Source organism: Benincasa hispida, chromosome 1 (genome assembly GCF_027475165.1).
Source record: "Benincasa hispida cultivar pf3 chromosome 1, pf3_genome.v1.1, whole genome shotgun sequence".
NCBI lineage: Eukaryota > Viridiplantae > Streptophyta > Magnoliopsida > Cucurbitales > Cucurbitaceae > Benincasa > Benincasa hispida.
Window position 1 is genome coordinate 94170282 of NC_143478.1, and position 27362 is coordinate 94197643.

The window sequence follows — 27362 nt, forward strand, 5'->3', positions numbered from 1 at the left end:
TATTTGTCTAGCTTGCTGGCTTTTTCCAAATTTTATTAAATTGAGTGGATAAAGTTTTGGGAGAAAACTTAACTACATTTTAAAAAATGCTATTCGATAAGCTGCACTCATCTTTATACAACTCATTTCAAAGTCTAATCATAAATTATCATCTGATAATTTTTTTATTATATAAAATAAAACAATTCAATAGTTTTTTATCCTTGTGATTGAAAAATGCATGGAGATATGCTGCATCTAAGTATTACTTATAGATTCTTATCCTACACTTTTAATTTATGAATTAAAAAAACATATATATAGCATAAAATTAATATAATTTCAAAGAAATATGACAATCAATATTTTTTTTCTTTGGGTTAAACCTTGACTTTTGGCAAAGTCATTTATTGGTTAATTTTGTAACGACCCGACATTTTTTTAGTACTCTGATAAGGGTTGTTACTCATAATTACACATTAACATTCAAAATATTTCCATTCCACGAGCAGAGAATGGTGGCCCGTGGCTCATACAACTACATCGGTTTTTGATGATGAAAGGAAAACCAAAAGATATACTATCTTGCCTTGATACACATGTCTAGCGGCCCGTAGGTACACCGTCAAACATGAAAATAACATGAACGTGAACCCGTCGACTCACGCATGTCTAGCAGCCCGTAGGCACACCGTCAAACATGGAAATAACATGAACGTAAACCTGTTGGCTCACGCATGTCTAGCAGCCTGTAGGCTCGCCGTCAAACATGAAAATTACATGAACGTAAACCTGTCGGCTCACGCATGTCTAGCGGCCCATAGGCACATTGTCAAACATGAAACATGAAAATAAAAGTAACATGAACGTAAACCTGTCGGCTCACGCATGTCTAGCGGCCCATAGGCACACCGTCAAACATGGAAAAATAACATGAACGTGAATCTTTCGAATCACGCATGTCTAGCGGCCCGTAGGCATACCGTCAAATATGAAACTAGACCCGTAGGTCCTCTGAAATAAAACATCCTTCAAGGCGAGATAGTAAACCGCTCTATTGGTCTATTCACGCACCATATACATAATATCTGATTAGAAATTCAAACATGCTCATAATACTTATAACTGTCATGCAACAAGTAAAACATAATGACAAAATCATGCTTCAAGAGTCCATGAGTTAACTTTATAATTTTAGACTAGGTCGCCTGACACAAAGGCACCGATAATAGTATCACTTACCTCAACTTAGAAAAAAACGCAAAACAAAATCTCGTTAGAACTTCTTTAGCACACTTGAGTCAACCTAAAGTTGTGGCTTGGTCCAAGACAAATTCCAAAACTTGATTCAATTAGTCAATCTGATCAAGAATTAAATCCAAAATCAATAACTTAATTTTCCACTATTACTCTCAATCCAAAAGAATAACCATCCAACAACTTACAAAACTTACCAATCTTCACCAATTTTCTGCAAAACAAAATGGTCTCTAGCTTGATGGTCAATGCCTCAAAACTTCCAAATCTTGAATCTAAGTTTCACACCAAAGAGAGGTTACTAATTTGACCTAAAATCAAATGGGTGAATTTCACCTCCCAAATTATAAGAAAAATAAGTCTTACCCAAGGTTTTTCTCAAGATTCCGGCAAAGATCGGGCAGTGGAGGTAGATGGCGCGTCGACTCATGGATACTATAGATAGGCAGCGGGTGTTGCTGTCAAACGACATAAATTGTTTAGGCTAGCGCCTGGTAGTGAGGGTCTTGCATGAGGAGGGTTTGCGAGAGTGGGAGAGAAGGGGAATTTCTAGTTTTACAGATTTTATTCAGCAGCAATTACGAACAAACCATAGCTTCAAACAACGATCTAACCGTTCAAAATAAAATTCCACATGTTTTGAACAGACGGACCAAATTTGAGCACGATCCAACTGTTCAAACTCTAGCAATGGACAATTTTGTGAAAATTGTCGCTGAAAAACCGAATTGCTTTCTCCCCAATTTTTTTTTTTGCCTCTTTTCACTCTCCTTTAATTTCGTAAAAATCTCAACTCTTTTATTTTTTTTTTCAAATTTTTAAAAGATAAATAAAATATTTTATCACAAAATCTCCAAAGATTCTATTAAATTAATAAATCAATTAACTTTTCAAATTATCTTTATTTTGGCTTCAAAAACCAAAATTAAATGACATAAGATCCATCAATTTGACACAAATTAAATCATTCCAAATATTTAAATCAATTTAAAACCACATGAAATTAATTATCTCTTAATTTTTTTTTAAGTTAGCCTTAAAGTCCAAAATCAAAGAGAAACAAAATTCAATATTTACAAGATAATCAGTTTGAATATCTAATCAATTAAATTAAATTTAATCAATACATGTTTTTTCAATTATTTCAATTTAACCTCAATTTATCAAATGAAAGGGAAATTTTAAACTCAATAATTTTAGATAATTAACTTAAATTTTCCTGAAATTCGAGATGTTACAAATTTGTTCACTAATTAAATAAAATTTGTGTAATACTTAAGAATGTTAAATTCGATAGTTTATGAAAAATTTCCCGTTGCATCAGATTAAAATTAGTGGGTGCATTAATAAAAATGGAAAAGAAGATAAGAGATTGCAACAATTAAGGAAGGTTTTATAGACGGTTGGAAATAAAGGAGGTTTCAGAATAAGATACCTAAGAATAGGATATCTGAAAATTATATATAACTGTGTTTGGTTTTGCATTTTTTTAGAATTTTATGAATAAAAATCATGTTGATATTTAATTTATGAAATTAAGTGTGAAAATATTTATAATTATAATAGATTAATAAATTAAACAATAAACAACATTCAATATATCGAATTATCTAATTACAAATCAATAATACTTTAATTATAAATATTTAAAAATTGAGTAATTTATAATTAAAAACAATCGGTTAATATATTTAATAAACGTCATACAAATTATAATCTAATACTTAATTATTTTTATAATTAATTAAGTTTAATATTAGTAATTTTAATATATTTTAATAACCAATATATTATATAAAAAATGAAAAGATGAGATAAAAATATGATATACTAATAAAAAATACAAAAAAAAAGTTTTTATAAATACTATGCTAATAATGAATGAAGTAATAAAAATTAATCAGAATAAATAATTAATTGATTATAAATAATCAATAATGATTATATTTTCATAACGAATTATCAAATTAAAACTATCTCAATAAATGATTATTTGATTATTAAAACAATAAAACAATAAAGTAATAAATCATTGTTATTGAAAATGAATTTTTGTATTAACTAAATTTGACTAATCATAGTTTACTAATTAAATAGATTTAAGATATTGTTGGCTAATAAGTTAATAATTTATGTACAAAAGTAATTTCATTTGTTTATTAATTTTTTTTTAAAAAAATAAGTTAAGTAAATATTTTAATAGATTAATATTGATTTATTAAATAAATATTTATAATTTTTTGTAAAATTAATATTAATTAGTTAATTAACAAATTAACTATATTCAAAGTGAAATTATATATAAAATGAAAAATAGATGGAGAGAAAAAAAAGAGAAAATTCATAGTTTTGGAAGAGAGTAGAAAACTCTTGTTTGTAGGAAATGAGGATGTCTAGTAATAGTTTATTCCAGATAAATGGGTTGAAAAATGTGAAACAAGCATGAGATTTGATGTCTGTGTCAATTCCCATGCAGAAAATACTCATACCAAACGATCCCTAAGAAAGAAATTGTCGTGTGTACAAAAATTTACCATTAACTTTATTGATCAATATCATTATAGAAATATCTTATACGTCACAAAATAATAATAATAATAATGGTTTAACCTTTTTTTTTATTTTTTTTTATTTTTTTTTATGTATGCTTGACTCAAGGGTTGAAGCTGATCCTTTAGTAGGGTTGATTTAGTTGAATTAGCCTATAGCTTGTTGATGATGTATGTTGAATCAACTCTTGGTTTCTTGATCTCATATATTGGATCGGTCATTTGCTTGTTCATGTACATTGAATTGGCCTTTGATCCGTTTGATCTTATATATTAAATTTATCTTTGCCTTTAATCCCTTTTCTGAGGACTCTACGCTTCATAAGTTGAACTCAAAATGTGGTAGCAACCTAACAAATAGATAACTATGTAAGAAAAATTTTAGTCTCTTTTGTGGGATGAGAAAACTGACAAAAAAAAAAAAAAAAAAACCAAACATTGTTGGTGAATCTAAAATAAAAAGAAATCCTATGAAAAAAAAAATATTTAGATTTCAAATTTATTTTCTATTTTCAAAATATTAATTCTTAGTATTTAAGTTTTAAATTATTTTAATTTCTAAATTTTTACAAAATACAATTTTATCTTAAAATTTGAGTTTTGTTTCAATTTGGTCCATATGTTTCAAGATTTACATTTTTAACTTCAATTTTTCACTAAATATTTACTTCAATTTTTGGCATTACTATCTATTAATTAATTTAAAACAATTATGAAATGGAATTTTAAAAATAATTCTAGTAGTAATTAAAAATAGTAAAATTTAATTAATTATAATTTTTTAATTATTTTAACTTAATTAATAACAATGACACTAAAGATCGAAAGGGACTATTAAGTTAAAAAATCGAAGATAAAGGGTAAATTTTGAAATTTAAAAATTAAAAAAAAAAAAAAGTAATATTATAATATTTTGAAACATAGGATGACTACTAAATTGAAATTAAAAATATTAGAAGGGTAATATTTTAAAATTTAACAACTCAGATATTTTCCACGAATAATTTACTTTAATCACAAGTTATGCATAATTTTGTATACCATTTCATTTTCCATCAGGATTTATCTAGGTCCCGACAATCGAACATCAGACAACCTCACTTCACTAAACCATCCATTCAAGTTCACCCCCAACCCCAATCCACCACTACTCCACCAGAAACTTGCCCCCATCTCTGCCGTACACGGCGGCATCGGCACCGGACAAACCCCCTCCAGCATCTGCACTACCTTCCTCATCGGCGGCCGGAGACTAGGCTCCTCCTGAACGCACCACACCGCCACCTGCACTGCCGCCTCCACCCGCCAATCCCCCTCGGCCTCTGCCGCCACTCTCGGGTCCAACACCCGAAACCCCTTCTGCTCCGCCACCATCCTGGCCGCGTAGGACGGGAGATGCGCCATCTCCGGCGGTTGATCGGCGTCGTAGCTCTTCCTGCCGGCGATGATCTCGAGAAGAAGCATGCCGTAGCTGTAGACATCGCTCTTGTCGGAGATGGCGAGGGTTGTTATCCACTCCGGCGCGACGTAGCCTCTGGTTCCGCGAAGCTGAGTGAAGATGGAGGTGTGTTGTTTGTCCATTAATTTGGCCATTCCGAAATCGGAGAGTTTGGGAGTGAAATTGTGATCCAAAAGGACGTTCTCAGGCTTTATGTCGCAGTGGATTATCTTTGATTCGCATTCTTGATGCAGGTACGCTAACGCCCTCCCTGTACCTGTTTGATGAAATGCCACCATCAATTTTTCAACTTTACTAATCCTTCTCCTTCATTACATTGTTCAAAACCACCAAATTTACACATAATTGAAACCTCCCACTTATTTCATAGTCTAAATAGATGCAATCGTCAAAACTTAACTAAACTTGTAATCTAACAAGTTCTGAACTGTGGGGTTGGTATGGTTATGTCCTTAAAACTGTGGGTTCTTCTTAGATTATACAAATATTTTAGATATTTCTATAGATTATCCTTAATTAAAGGAGTACTACTTGAACCTAAAGAAAATCTAGAATATTTCTTGATCTTTTTTTTTGAGATATTTATTTACATATTTTAACATAGTTTCAGAAAAATCTACTTTACACATTAATGTCATATTGTACATGTTTCAAAAAGGTTTTAGGATAGTTAGTCTTGTTTTCTACTTTAATAGATAATATACATAGACGTCATGTATATTTTGTGTGTGTTTTTTCTACATGTATGTGTTTAGATTTATTGTACTGATACAACTTTTTTGCCTATAAAAACCTACAAGCTTCAAACTTTTCCGTTTAAAATAAAAGATTTTAAAATTGAGAGGTTGAAACCGGTTTTATAAATTTACCACTTAAAATTTGAGAGTAAGTTTGAAAGAAATGCAAAATGTAAAAAACCAATTCATATAATTATGGACTTCAGAGATTACCCAATGCGATGTTGAATCTTGTGTCCCAATCCAACCACAGAGCATCTTCTTTCCTATTGAAAATCCACTTATCCAATGATCCATTGCTCATATACTCATAAACCAGAAGCCTATGGAGACTTTCCGAACAGAACCCCTTGAGCTTCACCAGATTCACATGGTGAATCCCGCCGATCAAACTCACCTCTGCTCGAAACTCTTTCCCTCCTTGTCCAATTCTCTCCAATTTCTTCACTGCCAATCTCGACCCATCTCCCATCTTTCCCAAATAAACCGACCCGAATCCACCGTCCCCGATTTTCGTTGAGAAATTCCTCGTTGCTCGCCGGAGCTGCCGGTAGCTGTACCGTATTGGCGCACCAGAGATTTCGTTAAGATACTTATCTTCCTCTGTTGCGTCCTCAATAGAGCTTAACAATTCCTTCATTTTCCGGCGGTAAAATAAAAAACAGAGCAACCCCATGAAGCCCAGAGTCATTGCTGCCAAAAGAATACTCATAAGTACAATATGTTTTCTTCTGTTTGGAGATTGGATCGTTTTGCTGTTGTCCCCATCGATGGGGAGCTTCGTTTTCACATAAGAAATGTACCCACCAGAGCTCCCTTCTAATCGCTGTAAACTTCCAATTTCGTCGTAGAAGTAACAATTTCTCGAAACTGGTTCGTAGAACATCACATTACAAGAGCAATTACGGGAGCAAGCCATTTTGCAGGAGCTCAAATCGGAGTTGAACAAAGGCGTTGAGAAACGAAGAGCGAAATAATTAAGATTTTCCCCCAAATACAGAAGCTCGGTAGAATTGGAACTGCCATTACAGTGAATTGTAGGGAGTTTACAGTTGAATTTTTTGTCGAGAATCGTCGCAGGGCATTGGCAATGATTATCGGAGTAACAGATGAAAAGAGGATCACAAGGCTCTGGAATGCCGCAAGTTTCTGCTGGAATTCGAATTGGCTCCGGCTCTGCTAATTTTCCGTTTTCCAAATTGAGAAAGGAAATAGATCCATCGGTGTTTAAAACAGAAACCCATCTGTCTTTCCAATTCGATTGCCAGAAAAATTTGAAACCCCATAACAATTCCCCTTTCTTGCCGTAGAAATTCCAATAATTCGACTCCAAAATCGCAAACAGAACATACCCAATGCCACCGGCGGTGGCCCTCTGAATTTTCCGGCTATCATTTGACAGAGCCCAATAATTTTGGGGGTTCTGATAACCAGCGGAAAGAACCAAATCGCCCTGTTTGAATTCTAAAAAATTCGAGAGACCGTTGTCAATTGGGTAACTTTTGAGCTTCAATCCTTCCCAAAAGACCTGGCCGGGCAAAAGGGTGTCGGTCGGAAAATGGAAGCTCTGCCAAATAAAACTTCCATTTTTGTTCTTCAAAACCAAATTCCCAGAATCCAACAGCTGCATTGAAACGACACCATCATGGGCCGTCTCAGTCGACCAAATCGGATTCTGATTCTTGTCGGAAACATCCAGATAAACGTTTCCTGTTTCATTGAACACGAAAAAGGCAGAGTCGTTGACCAGAAAATCTCTGTTCGCTGTCCAAATTACTCTTGAACTGAAAATGTGTGTGATTCCGAGTGAGAATGTGTTGTCGTTGGCACCGGCGTTGAAGCCGAGAGCAAAAATGGAGCTCTTTGATACGAGGAAAACTCCATTTGTATGGTTGAATTCTAATGCAGAAGCTCTGAAGCCTGGATTGATCTGGTCGATCTTATGGGATTTGACAATTCCAATGCTTGCTTGGATGAGGAAGAAGAAGAGGAAACTTGTAATCTTGAAAAAACCCATAAGGAATTAGCTTGAAATTTCATGTATTTAAGTTGGAAAAGTTGAAGATGAAGAGAAGAAAAAGAGAATTAACTTGTGATTTTAGAACTTCAAATTGGGGAAAGCTGCTTCTGTTTTTTGTTTTTAATGAGTAGTGAGAGTGCACGTCGTCTATTTGTTTATGACATGAAGAACCAATTAAAATAAATGTATAAGAATATAATACATAGTAGAGCATAAGAGAAATTATCTTAAAACTAATTAGAAAAATGTTGTAGTTTGAAAACTATTCGAAGAAATATGGTAGTTTTTCGATTTAACCTGTACGTTTTTTTTTTAATTTTCAAGAAATCGACAAAGACTCATTTATTATTTTCCACAATCATTTCCTTTATTATTATTTTCGATCACCATTTTGTCTGTTATTATATTTCTTAACAAAAAGATGTTGTATTTCTTAATAATAAATAAAATCAACATTCTTAACTCTTAACTCGAAGAGATATCATAGAAAATAATAAATTATCACTCATGTTTTTTTTCCATAATTTAAAAATAATAAAATGTAAGTTAAAATGTTCATATTAATACAACTATTTAATGTATCTTATTCATTTAAAAATAATTTTAAGAAATTGATGTATCCGACAAGGTGGACGTCGTCGATTTCGAGGTGGTTTTCGTCGTTGACTTTGAACTTGAAATTGCTCTTTCCTCATGATGTTGCTCTGGTATCTTTGCAAGTGTTTCATAGTATAAATGTTCATTATGCTTTCTACGGTTACATCCATGTCCATGCAAGTATGAAGACGATGGACCAACCTCTGAATCATAATATCCTGAACCAAATGCTGTCATCATCATCATTGGACTAACATAATTAGTTTGGCTCTGTGTCTGCGTCATAAGAGGTAATTCTTCCACATTGTGGGCAACCTCATCAAACTCGAATTCTTCTTCTGGAACAGGTTCCCTACGTCTAGGAACTGGTGGAGGAACAATAGGTATATCATACATATAATGTATCTTCTCTATATAGCTCTTGTTGTTACTGATATAGCAAGAACTTGGTTTGGATCATTTGCAACATCACGGAGGTTACTGTTGTTTGATCATTGTGAATTACAAAATGATTATATAATAATTAAAATAAATTTAAATTAAAAATGATACAATATTTATTTATATACCAGATAACCCACAGTTGCTTCCGGATGAGTAACGTAGCACCTTGTAATATTGTTGTACCAATTGATGTAATTTTGAATGACATCTCTATCAAATTGCTCAATAGAAACCCCTATTACAATAAACTTTGCATGATAATGCCATCGCACTAAATTTGTAACTTTTCAGACCAATCTCCAGTTCTTAGGTTGATGTCATGCATTAGGGGTTCAGTATTACAAAGCGATGAGACATCTTGCTGGAAACCAAATTGTCTGGTGAAAACATATGAGAGGACTTATTGTTTGTCATATATTTTAGCCGTTTGTGCCCAAATTATCTCTCGAGTTGGTACATGAAATGTATGTGTCTCAGGTCTCCATCTCTCGATCAGTGCTGTGATGAGATGTCAATCTAGTCGAATGAATCCCAATCTGGCAACTCCATAAAATTCAGACATACGAAGTAATGGTATTTTTCGAGGGTAGAGTGGGATACTACGGTAACCAATTGCCTATTGACGTCTACAGGATATCTCGCCAGTGGTACGATCTTCCCATAGAACTGATGATCGATGAATCGTTTGGTCGTACAGAACAAAATCAATCGGTCCTGGATTTAAAGTCATAATATAAAAGAAAAAAAATTATTTATTTTTTGAGTAAAACATAAAAATAATGTACAATTTAATATTATTTGTACAATAAAAATAGTATTTATAAGATAAAAAAAATATTATTTACACAATAAAAATAGTTACAAGATAAAATTATTATTTACACAATAAAATAGTATTTACAAGATAAAAATATTAATAATAAAAAACCCTAGCTTTTTGGAGCTTGTCTTCGTAACGAAGGACACTTTCTTCGATTATGACTTAAATGATTACAAAAAGTACATCGCAGTCGATTCTGTCCAATCCATCTCGTTATGGTATCGTGAACTCTTTGGTCTACCAGGTTTCTTTAACAATGATGAGTCAACATATAAGGCAGACATATTAGGGTGCGTGATCTAGTAATCTTCATGCGGTATAGGTTTAAATTGAAGAAAGTAACATGCAGTATACGTTGATAGTTTATAGTAGTTATCAATAAAATCTTCGTAGTTAATGTTAAAATTTGAGCAAACTGCCATAAAATGCGAGCATCGAATGCCAAACACTTGTCATTTGTTACATGAACAGTACCGCTCGAACCCGTTTAGCCTCAATATTTGAACATTTCCTCCTTTAGCATTGAGGATGTGACGTCCAGTCTTCACATGAAACACACCTTCATATTGGTCGTATAACTGTACTTCATGTTTACTAGATCTTGCAGCTCATTTATTATTTTTATCGTGTGCCTACCTGAATATTTATTCACTTAGTATTGTAAATATATTTAAAAAACAAATTATAATTTCAATTTTTTTTTATCAGGTGTATTTATCTCGACGCTCCAAAGTAGTCCTTATTTCTTATCTTTGTTTTTTGAAATAATTTACGCACTTGAAGAATGTAGTTTGAGCAAGAGCATTTATTGACAACGTTCGAGCTCATTTTAGGACTTCATTTATGCACCTTGATAAATTTATTGTCATCTACCCATATTTGAACTCTCCATCGTGTGCTTAAGTCCATTGCTCCATACCAATGTTGTCAAAAAAACTCAGACAACTCTGATTTATTCATTTGACGTCCTCAATGGCTTTATTAAACTTTTGAATTTGGAATTGACATTCGGCATGATAAACATAATTCTTTAATGTGTTAAATTTGTATTTTTTTTAATTGAAGTTGCTGACGATGTACCGTGAGCAGAATCGATGGTGACATTTTGGTCCCGTCTAACCATTTGTTGGATTGTTCATTGCTGAGATAATGCCAACATGTCGATTTGAAATTAAACACATCTCTTTGTGTGTGACAATTTCTCTCAAATTTTTTAAGAACTATCCTTATGAGTCTGTAGACTCCTCGTCTGCAATGACAAATATAAGGGGAAGAAGATGCCCGTTTGAATCAACTGATATAACAATCAATAACTTTTCTCGATATCTTCCATACAAGTGGGTATCGTCTATCTGAATCACCAACAATATCTATTAAAAGCTTCTATACAAGGATCAAATGTCCAAAATACATAAGTAAGGATGACGTGTCCTTCAGTTGACATTTTTTTCATTTTCTACTCCATATGTGTTTTGGGATTGGTCTGCTTAACCATATATAGTCACCTGGGTAACAATTTGTATAACTCGTCCTAGTCACTGAACACTTTAGCCAACGTCTTTCTTTTGCCCTCCCACACCTTATAGTAATGAACATGATATCCAAATTTTGTTTTTATGTTGGACTGTAGTTGTGCCACGCTGATGGATGGTTTTTCTCTTACAACATCACAAAACTCTAGTGCAATTATCGATGAATCTAATTGCACATGACTTTGACTAAGTTCTGAGTAAAAACATATATGTTGATTAACATACTTAGTGATCTCAAACAAGTCATGCAACTTTTTCTTTGTTGCACGAAGTCTCCATTTGCAACTTTCTTCTCACTTCTTATACTGAATTGTCTAAATCGTCAGTGTCGATTCCACAATCTCATATGGTGCTAACATTAATAGAAAAACATTTGACCGCGTGTTATAGGATTTCTTTGTCTTAGACAAATCATTCCCTTATACATGGCTATTGTCAACATCCCCAGGGGTTACAATTGGGTCGTGTTCTTGAATGCTATCTATTACATTCATATCCAAATCGTTGAATGCATCTGAAGGTAATTCATGTTCACGACCATCAAAATTTAACTCTTCAAATTCATTATTCGTTTTTGTTCTAAAATCCCTGTGTTCATTGTTAGCCACCATATCTTTATTATCATAGGGTGGTGCAATTGATTTAGGATTAGGGTCAATACATTGAGTCAGATCTTCAAACTGACTAAATGGTGCATTTAAGTTTATATCTAACCCTACCTTACTCACATTAACATATAAATGCACTAAATTCGAAAGTGACATCGCGATTAAGAACATCAAGTGTTGGGTTCTATGTCCTAAAAACTCGCAGTTTGTAAAATGATAAACATTTTCTATTATCAATATACTTGTTATTGATATCATAAATTGTATGAAAGTCTAAATCCAATAAACTAAAACCTATGATTATTGTATGAGTATTTAAAATTTATGTGGAGACTTAAGAGTGGATCAGGTTTGAGTAAATAGTCAAAATGATTTATAGTACATGAATGAGGTTGGGTACTTTATTCTGGTAACACCATTGGATGCGACCTACTATGTAGTTGTTACAAAGAGTTGTAAGGTGTTACATACAATGTGATCCTAATTCATACATGTTATGACATGAGGAGTGGGGGCGTCATATGCAATGAGTTTGCATAAGATCAGGACCAAGAAATAAGTCACTCTTACTTTATAACGCTGTTTATTGTTTAAGATTGACTATTTCACCTAGATGACCTAGGTAACTCGATCTTAATCCTAAGCTGACTATGAACTCCTATTTATTCGGGATTGTCCTTAGATTTGCATAGTTGAGGGTTGGCTCAATAGCATCGGCTTAATAAGACTCCCATTTCAGGGGTAAGACCGGATAGATAGCTGGGGACATAGAGTGCAAGAAGGAGTTCTACCTAGTTTAGGGATAGGAGAAAGGTTGTTCTCTCAAGTACTGAATCCAGATCTTGAACAAGGGGCCCCACCCTCTCACTGGGCTGAGAGAATTTGGTTTGGTGATTGGATAAAAAATCAGTTGTGCATTAAAGGATTAGTAGGGACTTGAGGAATAAGACATAATCTCCGGGGGAAAACCAGATATTTGACCTAGCCGTTATTACGAACAACCTGTGAAGGGTCGACTTGCTGATTATGGTTAAATCATGTGGACATAATATATCTAGAGTGAGGGGAGTGCAACTATGAGCTTTAGTGAAATGACCCATTAGTTAACGAATGGAGATTAATTTGGTCTAATGAGTTTAGCCAATTAATCTCGGATCATTGGAGCCCATGATCTATCGGTCCGCGAGGTCTTCCTACTAGCTCGTAACGGACTAGCTCTAGAATAGCGTGATAAGTTAATTTGAAATGTTCAAATTAGAATTAAGGGAATTTGTAATTATATGAGATATAATTATGTTTAATTTTAGAATCAAACGGAATAGAAGAATTTATATATTTAAATATGATTTAAATATATAAAGATGGATATGTGTTAAAATTAATTTAATATTTGATATTAAATTAATTAAGTTTTATTTAATAATTAATTTATGAAATTAATTAATTTTTCATTTTTAAAATCAAATAGATTTTTTAAATCAAAATTTGATTTTTAGATAAAATTGAAAAATTGAAAAACTAAAACACAAAATAGAAAAATGGGTGTTTCCATTATCCATCTTTGAAGTAGCACACATATGAAACAACTTCTTTTCTTTGTCTTCTCCAAGCATGAGCTGCAACTCATGCAACTCATGCAACTCTTCTCTTTGCATGTTGATCTGCAATGTAATGAACAGATTGGAGTAAAAATTGAGCATTCAATCAAAAGAGTTTTGAGAGAAAAACTGGTTTGAAGAAAGGTTCTTCAACAAGGTTGCAGCAGTGAGCTTTTCTCCTTCATCCCTTGATTCAAGCTTGTTTTGAGTCCCACAACTCAATTTAGAGCACCAAGAGAATAGTGGGGAAGATCTTGAGGTGGTCTACAACAAGATATGGAGAAGATTACAGTTGGAGAAGGAGCTTTGAAGAAGTTCTACAAGAGGTATGTCTTGAAACCCATTTTTCTGCAGAAGCATGCTTTATATTATGCCAAAATTAGTGAATTTGAGTGCTTAGATGATCCTTGTGCTTTCGCTACTGTTGATACAATCCTACAATTGGTATCAGAGCATCAAATAAGCATTCAATTCGGTTTAATTTTGGTTTAGTGGGTGTTTTATATGAGGACTATGAAACTGGTGCACAGATATGGTTTTATGAGTTTTTCCTGTTTAATTCTCTTTAATTTCTCATTTAAATTTGTAAGTGGCTCTTGCTTGATGAGCTTTAATGTGTTCCCAAGAGCCTGTAATTTATTTGGTGTCATTAGAGTTGAAATTAAGCTGTAAATCGAAGAAATAAGCGAAGAGGCCGAGTTGTAGTTTTAGAAAATCAACCTCTGTTCTTATTGTCGCTGAGGTTCCAGTTGCTAAACGATCGTCTAGCTCTAGACGCTACACGATGTGAAGAAAAGCTAGACGATGTATAACAATGGGCACTGGTCGTTGTGATGTTAAACGCTAGACGATCGTGTACCTGCGGGAGCTAAATGATGCATTCAATTTGCTATACGATAGCATTAAGCGATCGTTTAGCTTTGGCTTGGGAACTAAACGATACGTTGAATTTACTATACGATGGTACTATACGATCATTTAGCAACGATGCGCTCTAAGCGATGCGATGAAGTGCTACGTGATAGCGCTGAGCGATCGTGTAGACATAGTGCTAAGCGATGCGTTGAAGTTTCTATGCGATGGAACTAAACAAATCGCTTACCTACGATGCTGGATGACACAATGATGTTTTATACGATAGAGATAAGCGATTGTTTAAGGTACGGCGGATACTAAACGATGACATGCAGTGCTAGACGATGGTGTTAAGCAATCGTTTGGTTCTATACGATAGAACTAAGTGATAGTGATGAAGAGTTATACGATAGCCTTGAACGATCGCTTACTTCGATCGTTTATCTTTGATCGGGAGCTAAACAATGCGTCGAGTTGCTATGTGATAGCACTATGTGATCGTTTACCTATATGCAGGAGCTAAACGATGCGTCGAGTTGCTATGCGATAGCACTACATGATCGTTTACCTCTATGCGAGAGCTGGGCGATGCGACAAGTTGCTATGCGATAGCACTACGTGATCACATACCTTTGCCCGGCAGTTGGGCGATGCGTTGAATGCTATGCGATGGCATTAAACGATTGTTTACTTTACGCGCGCTAAACGATCAAGCATTTACTAAACGATCTGGCAAAATGCAAGACGATGGTTGTCATTGCTAAACGATGAGACTTAGTGAGATGTTGAACATGTGCAAGGGCTACCGTCTTGTGGTCTGGTCCAGTTCAGTTTCGAATGGTTCTTGGCTGGTCCAGTTCAGACTTGGCTGGTTTTGTTCAGACGGTTCGGGTCCGGTTCAAGCTACTTGAGTTCATTTTGGAGCGGTTTAAACGGTCTGAGATCGGTTCGGAAGCTGTTTTTGTAATAGTTAAGCTTCTGTTTACTTGTTTTTGCCAAAACTAAAACCATATTAGTCCGTGTTTAATTATTTATGCATTTGATGTATGTTATAATTAAATAAGTCTTGTATGTGTATATAGTATGCTATTTAGATTTAAAATCCCACCATAGGAAGCATATAACATACATTGAAAGTATGTTATAATTGTTATAATATATAGTATGCATGTTAGGGTTTCTTGTATTTAATATAAATGTTATATTAAATTTGAATGCCTCATGTATGTTATGGATGAATAGCATGTCTAAAGTTTTATAAGTTGTTATAAAATTGGGATAGGCATTTAAAATCCATAAACAACAGCTGCATGCTCACGTAGGTTGACCACCTGTTTTAATTGTTAAAACTTATAAAACCTATGTTATAAACTCAACCGATATATAATTATGTCTAAGGCTGGGGGTACTTAAGTTGACGGTTTACGGAACATCTCCTACCTGAGGATTATGGCCGAATTATTGAGCATTAGTTACCGGTTTTATGAGCATAGTGAGTGATGTGAGGTAATAAAATAGTTTATCACCTAGACATCGTAGGTTAAAATCTAATTATAAGAGTCATACTTGGATAAATCACATAGACTAGGGTTGTTTTATTAGCCAAAAAGAATCTAAGTATAAATATACCCACATAGAACACTTCAGTTGCAATTTAATAGCTTCTATATGATAGAGTTATTAGAAAACTTCAGTGGGAGATTAATAACATATATGATACGTTATTTTTAGCTCTCACATCTCTAAGATTTCACAATCTAGATTTAAGTGGTATTTCGTGTCACCCTGGAAGTGACCTCCATTCGGAAAGTATTTTTTAGCTTAAATCTAGATTTTGGTGAATAAGAAGAAGTTGTTCAAATATAAGTCTATTATACGATATATAGATTTCAACTCTCACGTCTCCATATAGTTTACATCGTGAGATTTATATGACGCTTCGTGTCACCCTGGAAGTGGCCTTCATTCGGAAGGTTTTTTGTATGAGTCAATATCAAGGTAAACGTAGGAAGTAGTTCATAGTAAGTTGCTGAAGGATATGTGTCAATATATCCTACGGTCTCCTCGATTAGTCTGAACCGTGAGATTTCTATGTTGCGCCTATTGGTTTGCTTTAGGCGGTCCTTTGCTAGTCGTTTAGTGACGGCTATCCCCTCGGAGGGTTGTAATATAGGTTTTGGAACAACCCGAGCTTCAGTAAAATGAATAGGGTCTTATAGTTTTGTTTTGGATGTTGTCTTCTATTTCGGAGGAAAATTCATACCGTCCTATAGGATCTGAAAATGGCGGGTTACACTTATAAGAATTACTAAGTTGTTAGTAAAGATCTTGTCCGAAAACGATAACCAAACGACTATAGGAATAAGAGTTATTCCGGAGACAATAGGAATAAAAGTTATTCCGGGGATAGTGTTTGGTCAAAATTGTTTGTTTTAGTGAAGGAGTATCTGACTGTCCCACGGTAACACATATTCTGACTCACTAAAATATCGTTGCAAATAAATAATGGTTATGGGTACATTATTACATTTTTTAAAACTTGATTTTGGACTTAGTTACAATTTGCTAATTAGAATTTGTATGAATTTTATCAGCATGTCGAATTCTAGAATACTCGCTTTCGATGTACATAACAGTAAAATCAAATCAACTAACAAATTACTAGCGGTTGATTATACCAAAAGAGTTTTAACAGAGGACTGTCCTCTATCTCCCATCTCATCTGAAATTATGAATTATGAGAATGTTGAATTTGAACAACAAGATAAATATGATTTACTTGTTATTGAAGCATGTTTAGTGGAAAACGATAAAATCTAGATAATTGATTCAGTTGTCGCTAATCATGTATGTACTATCTCACAGTAAACAAGTTCCTGGAGACAGTTGGCAGAAGGTGAAACAATCTTTAAGGTAGGGACCGGGGAGATTGTTTCAGCCAAAGTAGTGGGAGATATGAAGTTATTTATAGGAGATAAGTACATTTATTTGAAAAATTTATATTATATTCCTTCTATGAGAAGGAATCTAATTTCTGTCTCCTGTTTACTAGAACAAAATTATAAAGTTTATTTCGAAAATGGTGAAGTGTTCATCAAAATGGGAAATAAACAGATTTACTCTGCAGAAATAGAAAATAACTTGTACATATTAAAACCAACTGAGGCCAAAGCTGTTTTGAACATAGAGATGTTTAAAACTGCTGGGACTCATAAGAAAAGGAAGATTTCTTTAACTGCCTATCTTTGGCACTTGAGACTGGGTCACATAAATCTCAACAGGATTGAGAGATTGGTTAAGAACGATCATCTAAATAAGTTGGAAGACAGTTCATTATCACCATGTGAGTCTTGTCTTGAGGGTAAAATGACAAAAAGATCTTTTTCTGGAAAAGGTCTTAGAGCCAAAGGACCCTTAGAGCTGATTCACCCAGACCTTTGTGGGCCTCTAAATGTTAAAGCAAGAGGAAGGTATGAATATTTTATCAGTTTTATAGATGATTATTCCAGATATGGGCATGTTTACCTAATGCACCAAAAGTCTGAAACTTTTGAAAAGTTCAAAGAGTATAAGGCTGAGGTTGAGAACCAATTAGGTAAAAAAAATTAAAACACTTCGATCAGATCGAGGTGGTGAGTATTTGGACATAGAATTCCAGAACTATTTGATAGAATGTGGAATTCAGTCTCAACTCACAACCCCTGGCACACCTCAGCAGAACGGTGTGGCAGAGAGGAGAAACAGAACCTTGTTGGATATGGTTCGTTCCATGATGAGTTACGCTCAGTTACCAAATTCTTTTTGGGGACACGCAGTTGGGACTGCGGTGTATATTTTGAACATAGTTCCCTTGAAAACCGTTTCTTAAACGTCTTATGAGCTCTGGATGGGACGTAAAGGAAATTTATGTCACTTCAAGATTTGGGGTTGTCCAACACATGTTTTGGTGCAAAATCCTAAAAAGTTGGAACACCGTTCAAAAGTATGTCTATTTATAGGCTACCCATAAGAAACAAAAGGTGATTTCTTTTATGATCCTCAGGAAGATAAAGTGTTTGTATCGACAAATGCAACTTTCCTGGAGGAAGATTATATAAAAAACCATCAACCTCGCAGTAAGCTAGTAATAGAAGAAATGTCCAAAAAAACGACAAATGTATCAACAAGAGTTGTTGATCGAGCAGGTCCTTCAACAAGAGTTGTTGATAGAGCAGGTCCATCAACAAGAGTTGTTGATGAAACTGATGCTTCACATCCTTCTCAAGATTTGAGAATGCCTCATCGTAGTGGGAGGGTTGTGCAGCAGCTTGACCGGTACATGAATTTAACTGAAACTCAAGTCATCATATCAGATGATGATTGGAGGATCCATTGTCTTTTAATCAAGCAATAATGAACGATGTGGACAAAGACCAATGGATTAAAGCCATGGACTTTGAAATGGAATGTATGTATTTCAATTATGTCAGGGATCTTGTAGATCAATCAGAAGGGGTAAAACCCATCAATTGCAAGTGGATCTACAAGAGAAAATGAGACCAAGCTGGTAATGTACAGACCTATAAAGCTAGACTTATGGCAAAAGGGTTTACCCAAAGAGAGGGGTTAGATTTTGAAGAAATCTTCTCTCTAGTTGCCATGATAAAATCTATTAGAATACTCTTGTCCATAGCCACATTTTATGATTATGAAATATGACAAATGGATGTCAAGACAACTTTTCTGAATGGCTATCTTGAAAAGAGTATCTATATGTCTCAACTAGAAGGGTTTATACAGCAGGGTCAAGAGCAAAAAAGTTTGCAAGCTTAATCGATCCATTTATGGATTAAAACAAGCTTTTAGATCCTGGAATATGAGATTTGACGCTGGGATCAAATCTTATGGCTTTGAACAAAATATTGACGAACCTTGTGTCTACAAGAAAATCGTCAACAAAATTGTCATTTTTCTGGTGTTGTATGTTGATGATATTCTACTCATTGAGAATGAGGTCAGATTGCTAGGAGACGTCATTGTCACTTAGATTGCTACCCAAGACAACTTGGCTGATCCATTTACGAAGGCCCTCTCGGCTAAAGTGTTTGAGGGTTACCTAGTAGGACTAGGTCTACAAGTTTTGAATCACTAAGGCAAGTGGGAGAATTGACGGGTATTGTGATGCCCTAGTTTATTGTATTTGTACATTTTATTCTCTCCATGTAAACCCAACATTGTATATATTTGTATATATTGATTCACTGGAGTTTTAGTTCAAGTGGGAGTGTTGTTGGGTTTTATGTCCTAAAAACTCGCAGTTTGTAAAATGATAAACATTTTCTATTATCAATATACTTGTTATTGATCTCATAAATTGTATGAAAGTCTAAATCCAATAAACTAAGACCCATGACTATTGTATGAGTACTTGAACTTTATGTGGAGACATAAGAGTGGATCAGGTTCGAGTAAATAGTCAAAATGATCTATGGTACATGAATGAGGTTGGGTACCTTATTCTGGTAACACCATTGGATGCGACCTACTCTGTAGTTGTTACAAAGAGTTGCAAAGTGCTACATACGATGTGATCCTAATTCGTACATGTTATGACATGAGAGTGGGGGCGCCTATGCAATGAGTTTGCATAAGATCAGGACCAAGAAATAAGTCACTCTTACTTTATAACGCTGTTTACTGTTTAAGATTGACTATTTCACCTAGATGACCTAGGTAACTCGATCTTAATTCTAAGCTAACTATGAACTCCTGTTTATTCGGGACTGCCCTTAGATTTGCATGGTTGAGGGTTGGCTCAACAGCGCCGGTTCAATAAGACTCCCATTTCAGGGGTAAGACCGGATAGATAGCTGGGGACATAGGATGCAAGAAGGAGTTCACACCTACTCGGTTTAGGGATAGGAGAAAGGTTCTTCTCTCAAGTACTGAATCCAAGTCTTGAACAAGGAGCCCCACCTCTCTTATTGGGCTCTCACCCTCTCACTGGGCTGAGAGAGTTTGGTTTGGTGATTGGACCACAAACCAGTTGTTCATTAGAGGATCAGTAGGGACTTGAGGAATAAGACGTAATCTCGGGGGTAAAACAAATATTTGACCTAGCCGTTATTACGAACAACCTTGAAGGGTCGACTTACTGATCATGGTTAAATCACGTGGACATAATATATCTACAGTTAGGGGAGTGCAACTATGGGCTTTAGTGGAATGACCCATTAGTTAACGAATGGAGATTAATTTGGTCTAATGAGTTTAGCCAATTAATCTCGGATCGTTGGAGCCCACGATCTGTAGGTCCACGAGGTCCCTCTACTAGCTTGTAACTGACTAGCTCTAGAATAATGTGATAGGTTAATTTGAAACATTCAAATTAAAATTAAGGGAATTTGTAATTATATGAGATATAATTATGTTTAATTTTAGAATTAAACGGAATAGGAGAGTTTATATATTTAAATATGATTTAAATATATAAAGATAGATATGTGTTAAAATTAATTTAATATTTGATATTAAATTAATTAAATTTTATCTAATAATTAATTTATGAAATTAATTATTTTTTCATTTTAAAAATTAAATAGATTTTTTAAATCAAAATTTGATTTTTAGATAAAATTGAAAAATTGGAAAACTAAAACACAAAATGGAAAAATGGGTTTTTCCGTTATCCATATTTGAAGTAGCTCACACATGAAACAACTTGTTGTCTTTTTATTCTCCAAGCATGAGCTGCAACTCATACAACTCTTCTCTTTGCATGTTGATCTGCAATATAATGAAGAGATTGGAGTGAAAATCGGGCATGCAATCAAGAGTTTTGAGAGAAAAACTGGTTTGAAGAAAGGTTCTTCAACAAGGTTGCAGTAGTGAGCTTTTCTCCTTCATCCCTTAATTCAAGCTTGTTTTGAGTCCTACAACTCAATCTAGAGTACCAAGAGAATAGTGGGGAAGATCTTGAGGTGGTCTACAACAAGATATGGAGAAGATTGTAGTTGGAGAAGGAGCTTTGAAGAAGTTCTATAAGAGGTATCTTTTGAAACTCATTTTTCTGCAAAAGCATGCTTTATATTATGCCAAAATTAGTGAATTTGAGTGCTTAGATGATCCTTGTGCTTCCGCTGTTGTTGATACAATTCTACATCAAGTTCATTGCTTGTTCATTAGGAATAGGGAATGACATAAACCTTACTGATTCTGATGGTGTTAGATTAGGATGTCTATATATTATTTCTAACTGATTTGCTCTCATATCTACACCAAGTGACATCCCTACCATCTCAATGAGTTATTAAAAAACAAGTCCACTGTTCATATTTATGCTAAAACCCCCACATGGTGGTTGGTCATAATCAACTCCATTAACACCATCAATCACATTATCATGTGTAAACAACATAAATCCCAAAAATTTATCCGTCATTTTCTAAAAGAAAAAAAAGACAACCAATACATTACTAAGTAAACTCACAAATTCAATAGTGGTTCTAATTTTTTTTCCCTTCAAAATGACAATGTTTCGTTTTGTTTTGTTATTTGTTACCTGACAACAAAATCTTAAAAAAAAAATTAGAATCTATAATTAAATTCCTATTTTTTAATTAAAAAATAAGTTATAGATTCTAATATTATTTTATTCTTTTGTATTTTTTGTTGTCGGATAACAAATAACAAAAAATAAAAAATAAAAGGAAGAAGAAGAATGTTGTCACTTCGAAGGAAAAAAAAAAGAACCACAATTGAATTTGTGAGATGTATTGTTTGTCTTTATTTCTTTTAGAAAATGTTGGACAAATGTTTAAGATTTATGTTTTTTACAAATCGTAATGTGATTGATGTTGCTGATGGAGTTAATTATGACTAACCACCATGTGGGGGGTTTTAGCATAGATGTGAACAGTAGACTTGTTTTTGAACAATTCATTGAAATGGTAGGGATGTCACTTAGTGTCGATATGAGAGCAAATCAGTTAAAAATAATATATAGATATCCTAATCTAACACCATCAGAATCAGTAAGGTTTATGTCATTCCCTAATCCTAATGATCAAGCAATGAACTTGATGTTTTCAATCGTGATGTCACTCACTAATTTAGTGCATTTATATATTAATGTGAGTAGGGTAGGGTTGGATATAAACTTGAATGCTTAGTCAATTGAAAGATCCGGTCAATGTATTGACCCTGATATTGAATTGTTTGCATCACTCTGTAATGATGAAGATATGTTGGCTAATGGTCATGAATATGAGTTACCTTCAGGTACATTCAACAATTTGGATATGAATGTAATAGATAATATTCAAGAACACAACTCAATTATAACCCTTGTAGATATTGACAATACCTAATTGTATAAGTGAATGATTTGTCAAGATAAAGGAATGCTACAACACGCGATCAAATGTTTTGCTATTAAGTGTCAACACCATATGAGCTTGTGGAATCGACATCGACGATTTAGGCAATTCGATGTAAGAAATGGGAAAAATGTTGCAAATGGAGACTTTGTGCAACAAAGAAAAAGTTGCATGACTTGTTTGAGATCACCAAGTATGTTGATTAAAATACATATTTTTACTTAGAATTTAGTCAAAGTTATGTTCAGTTGGATTCATCGATGATTGCACTAGAGTTTTGTGATGCCGTAAGAGAAAAATCATCCATCAGCGTGGCACAAGTGCAGTCCAACATAAAAACAAAATTTGGATATCATGTTCCTTACCATATAGTGTAGGAGGGCAAAAGAACGAGGTTGGCTAAAGTGTTTGGTGACTGGGATGAGTCATACAAATTGTTACCCAGATGGCTGTGTATGATTAAGCAGACTAATCCTGGTACACGTGTGGAGTGGAAAGTGAAAGAAACGCCAACTGAAGGATATGTCATCCTTCTGTATTTTAGGTATTTGATCCTTGTATAGAAGCTTTTAATAGATGTCGACCGGTGATTCAGATAGACGGTACCTACTTGAATGAAAAATATTGGAAAAAATATTACTGATTGCTCTATCAGTTGATTCAAACGGGAATCTTCTTCCCCTTGCATTCACCGTTGTAGATGAGGAGTCTGTAGACTCATGAGAATGGTTCTTGAAACATTTGAAAGAAATTGTTACACACAAAGAGGTGTTTTTAATTTAAGATCGACATGCTGGCATTATCTCAGTAATGAACAATCCAGCAAATGATTGGATGGGACCAAAATGTCACCATTGATTCTGCTTATGACACATCGTTAGCAACTTCAATAAAAAAAAAAAAATACAAATTCAACACATTAAAGAGTTATGTTTATCATGCCGGATGTAAATTCCAAATTCAAAAGTTTAATAAATCTATTGAGAACATCAAATGAATAAATCAGAGTTGTCTGAGTTTTTTTTTTTGACAACATTGATATGGAGCAATGAACTCAAGCACACGATAGAGGATTCAGATACGGGTGGATGACAACAAATTTATCAAAGTGCATAAATAGAGTCCTCAAAGGAGCTCGAATGTTGCCGATAAATGTTTTTGCTCAAAGAACATTCTTCAAGTGCGTAAATTATTTCAAAAAAAGAAGAGAAGAAATAAGAGCTGCTTTGGAGCATCGAGATAAATATACCCCATAATATTATTTTTATTTTTCTTTTGTAATTAATCATTTGTTTTAAATATATTTATAATACTAAGTGAGTAAATATTCAGGTACGCACACGAAAAAATTAATAAATAGGTTGCAAGATCTTTTGAATATGAAGTACAGTTATACGATCGATATGAAAATGTATTTTATGTGAAGATCGGACGTCACAACCTCAATGCTAAAGGAGGAAATTTTCAAATACTAAGGTTAATCGGATCCGAGCGGTATTGTTCATGTAACAAGTGGCAAGCATTTGGTATTCCATGCTCGCATTTTATGGCAGTTTGCTCATATTTTAATATGAACTACAAAATTTTTATTGAGAACTATTATAAATTGTCAACGTATGCTGCATGTTACTCTTCTCAATTTAAACCTGTATCGTATGAAGATTATTGGATCATGCACCCTAATGTGTATGTCTTATATGCTGACCCATCGTTGTTAAGTAAACTTGGTAGACCAAAGAGTTCATGATACCATAATGAGATGGATTGGACATAACCAAATACTCGACTACGATGTGAATTTTGTAATCAGTTAGGTCATAATCGAAGGAAGTGTCAATTGTTATGAAGACAGGCTCCAGACAGTTATGGATTTTTATTATAAATATTTTTATCTTGTAATTACTATTTTTATTGTGTAAATAATATTTTTTATCTTGTAAATATTATTTTTATTGTGCAAAAAATATTAAGCTGTACATTGTTTTTATGTTTTACTCGAGAAATAAATATTTTTTTCTATTAGATCATGGCTTTAATTCAAGACCAATTGATCGATCATCAGTTGTACGAGAAGATCATACCACTCGCGAGATATCCTGTAGACGTCGAGAGACAGTTATTCATCGCACTATCCCACTCCACCCTCAAATACTATTGTTACTTTGTACATCTGGATTTTATGCAGTTGCTAGATTGAGATTCATTCGATTAGATTGACATCTCATCACAACACTGGTCGAGAGATGGAGACTTGAGACGCATACATTTCATGTGCCCACTAGAGAGTGCACTATCACTCTATAGGAAATAGAAGTGTTATTCGAGTTACCTATTGATAGCGAGTCAATCTCTAGAGTGATGCATGATGACTCGTTGCATATTTGTCAACTGTTCCTCGGTATGACCACATCCATCGATAAAATTAAAGGATCGAGATTAAGTTTAACATGGTTCGGGACACAATTCAGTGAGCTTACTGATGATGTGGACGAGAAAATCTTCATGAGATATCACCAACATATAAACTACAGACGATGGGTGAAAGTCTGTTTTCTAACAAATCAAGTCATTTTGTTCACTTGATATTCCTGCCATTGTTAGCTAGCCTCTTTGATGTGGGACGATATTCTTGGGGTGAAACATGTTTGGCATGACTATATAGACAACTATGCAAAACAATAAAACCTGAAGTTCGTGATATCACTGGGGCTATGATACTTTTGCAATTATGGGATTGAGAACGATTTCCAACAATGGCTCCACAGCTCCGATATGTAAATGATGCTCAATTAGCTGGATGAGTATATAGTCTCGGTATGTTATTTTAATTCAATTTACTTTAACAAATATTTTTATATGATTGGTCTAGTTAATTTAAAATATAAAATATTAATTTAAAAATATAGGTGGTGAGACAAATTTTATGTGACTAGGACAATTACACATGTAGTTAGGAAGTACATATACATGTTTGATCTGCTTCAACTTGATCAGGTATATTAATACTGAATGAAATTGAATTTTTTATACAAATTTTTAATGTATTTGTCTTTAATATTTTTTTAATATAATATTTTATGTTTCAGATTATTTGGGGGCCTTACAAAGTTGTTATAAACACTTTGCCAATTTTTGTTCAAACGGTCAAAACATATGGCAAACGATAAATCTTCTCATATGTTTTTACATTGATGAGTAGTATCTTCTTGACAGGATAATGAGACAATTTGGTTTCTGGCAGGATGTCCCATCGCCTTGTAATACTGAACCTTACTGCATGACATCGAACTAAGAACTGGAGATTGGTTTAAAAATATTGCACATTGGTAGTGTGATGACATTATTGTGCATGGTTATTGCAATGGGGTTTTTATTGGACAATTTGATAGGGATGCCACTCAAAATTACATCAATTGGTACAATAATATTACAAGGCACTACATTACTTGTCCGTGAGCAGCTGTGGGTCATCTGGTACAAAAATAAATATTGTCTAATTATTTTTAATTTAAATTTATTTTAAATATTGTCTAATCATTTTATAATTCACAGAAATTGAACAATAGTATCCTTTGTGATGTTACAAATGATCTAAACCAAGTTCTTGCTACATGCAGTAACAATGAGAGCTATATGGATGAGATACATTATATGTACGATATATCAATTGTTTCTCTACTAGTTTCTAGATGTAGGGGACCTGTTCGAGAAGAAGAAGATGAGTTTGTTAAGGTTTCCCACAATGTGGAAGAATTGCCTCCTAACGTAGACACAAAGCCAAACTGATTATGTTAGTTTGATAATGATGATGTCAATATTTAGTTCAGGATATTATCATTTAGAGACTAGTCCATTGTCTTCATATCTACATAGACATGGACTTGGGTGTAGAGATCATAATGAATATTTATACTATAAAGTACTTGTAGAGATACCAGAGCAGCATCAAGAGGAACCGAAGCAAGTTCAAGTTCAAAGTCGATGACGACAACTAGTTCAAAGTGGACGACGTCTACCTTGTGGGACACATTGATTTTTTAAATTATTTTTAAATGAATGAGATACATTAAGTAATTGTATTAATATGAACATTTTAATTTACATTTTATTATTTTTAAATTATGGAAGAAAACATGAAGGAGAATTTATTATTTTATTTGATGTATCTTAGAGTTAAAAGTTAAGGATGTTGATTTTATTTATTATTAAGAAATACAACAACATCCTTTTTGTTAAGAAATATAATAACAAAGAAAATGGTGGTCTAAAATAATACAAATTGAAAATAATAACAAAGAAAATAATGGTGGAAAATAATAAATAGGCATTTGTTGAGTATTCTACATTCAACCTGTATTTCTTGAAAACTTATTTGTCGATTGTTGAAGTCTGGCATATAAAAATGAAAAAAAAGTACAGATCAAATCGAAAAATTATTATATTTCTTTAAATAGTTTTCAAACTACAATATTAAACCAAATTTTTGGTATAGAATGTGTCCGGATATATTTTCACTATTAACAATTTGAAATATGTTATATTTAAAAAAC

At 33.6% G+C, this 27362-nt stretch overlaps 1 protein-coding gene and 1 long non-coding RNA gene across 2 annotated transcripts; one reads left to right on the forward strand and one right to left on the reverse strand.

The window, feature by feature from the left end:
• Window positions 1-4713: 4713 nt before the first annotated feature.
• On the reverse strand, window positions 4714-8160 carry LOC120089005 (G-type lectin S-receptor-like serine/threonine-protein kinase SD2-5). The gene is made up of 2 exons (XM_039046443.2): window positions 6195-8160; window positions 4714-5500 (listed from the first exon to the last, which is right to left on the reverse strand). Exons 1-2 carry the CDS (start codon window positions 7996-7998, stop codon window positions 4848-4850), a joined length of 2457 nt encoding a protein of 818 aa, XP_038902371.2. The 5' UTR covers window positions 7999-8160; the 3' UTR covers window positions 4714-4847.
• On the forward strand, window positions 5340-26973 carry LOC150038867 (uncharacterized). The gene is made up of 5 exons (XR_016527401.1): window positions 5340-5477; window positions 13682-13926; window positions 21237-21481; window positions 26054-26286; window positions 26430-26973. It is a non-coding gene; the product is annotated as an uncharacterized LOC150038867 (long non-coding RNA).
• Window positions 26974-27362: the final 389 nt, after the last annotated feature.

Bases quoted from the DNA above. Each gene is read 5' to 3' on its own strand.
- LOC120089005 (XM_039046443.2), bottom strand. From the start codon at position 7,998: ATGGGTTTTTTCAAGATTACAAGTTTCCTCTTCTTCTTCCTCATCCAA. The intron at 5,501-6,194 runs GTAATCTCTGAA...TTCATCAAACAG, and splicing joins AAGATTCAACATCGCATTGG to GTACAGGGAGGGCGTTAGCG.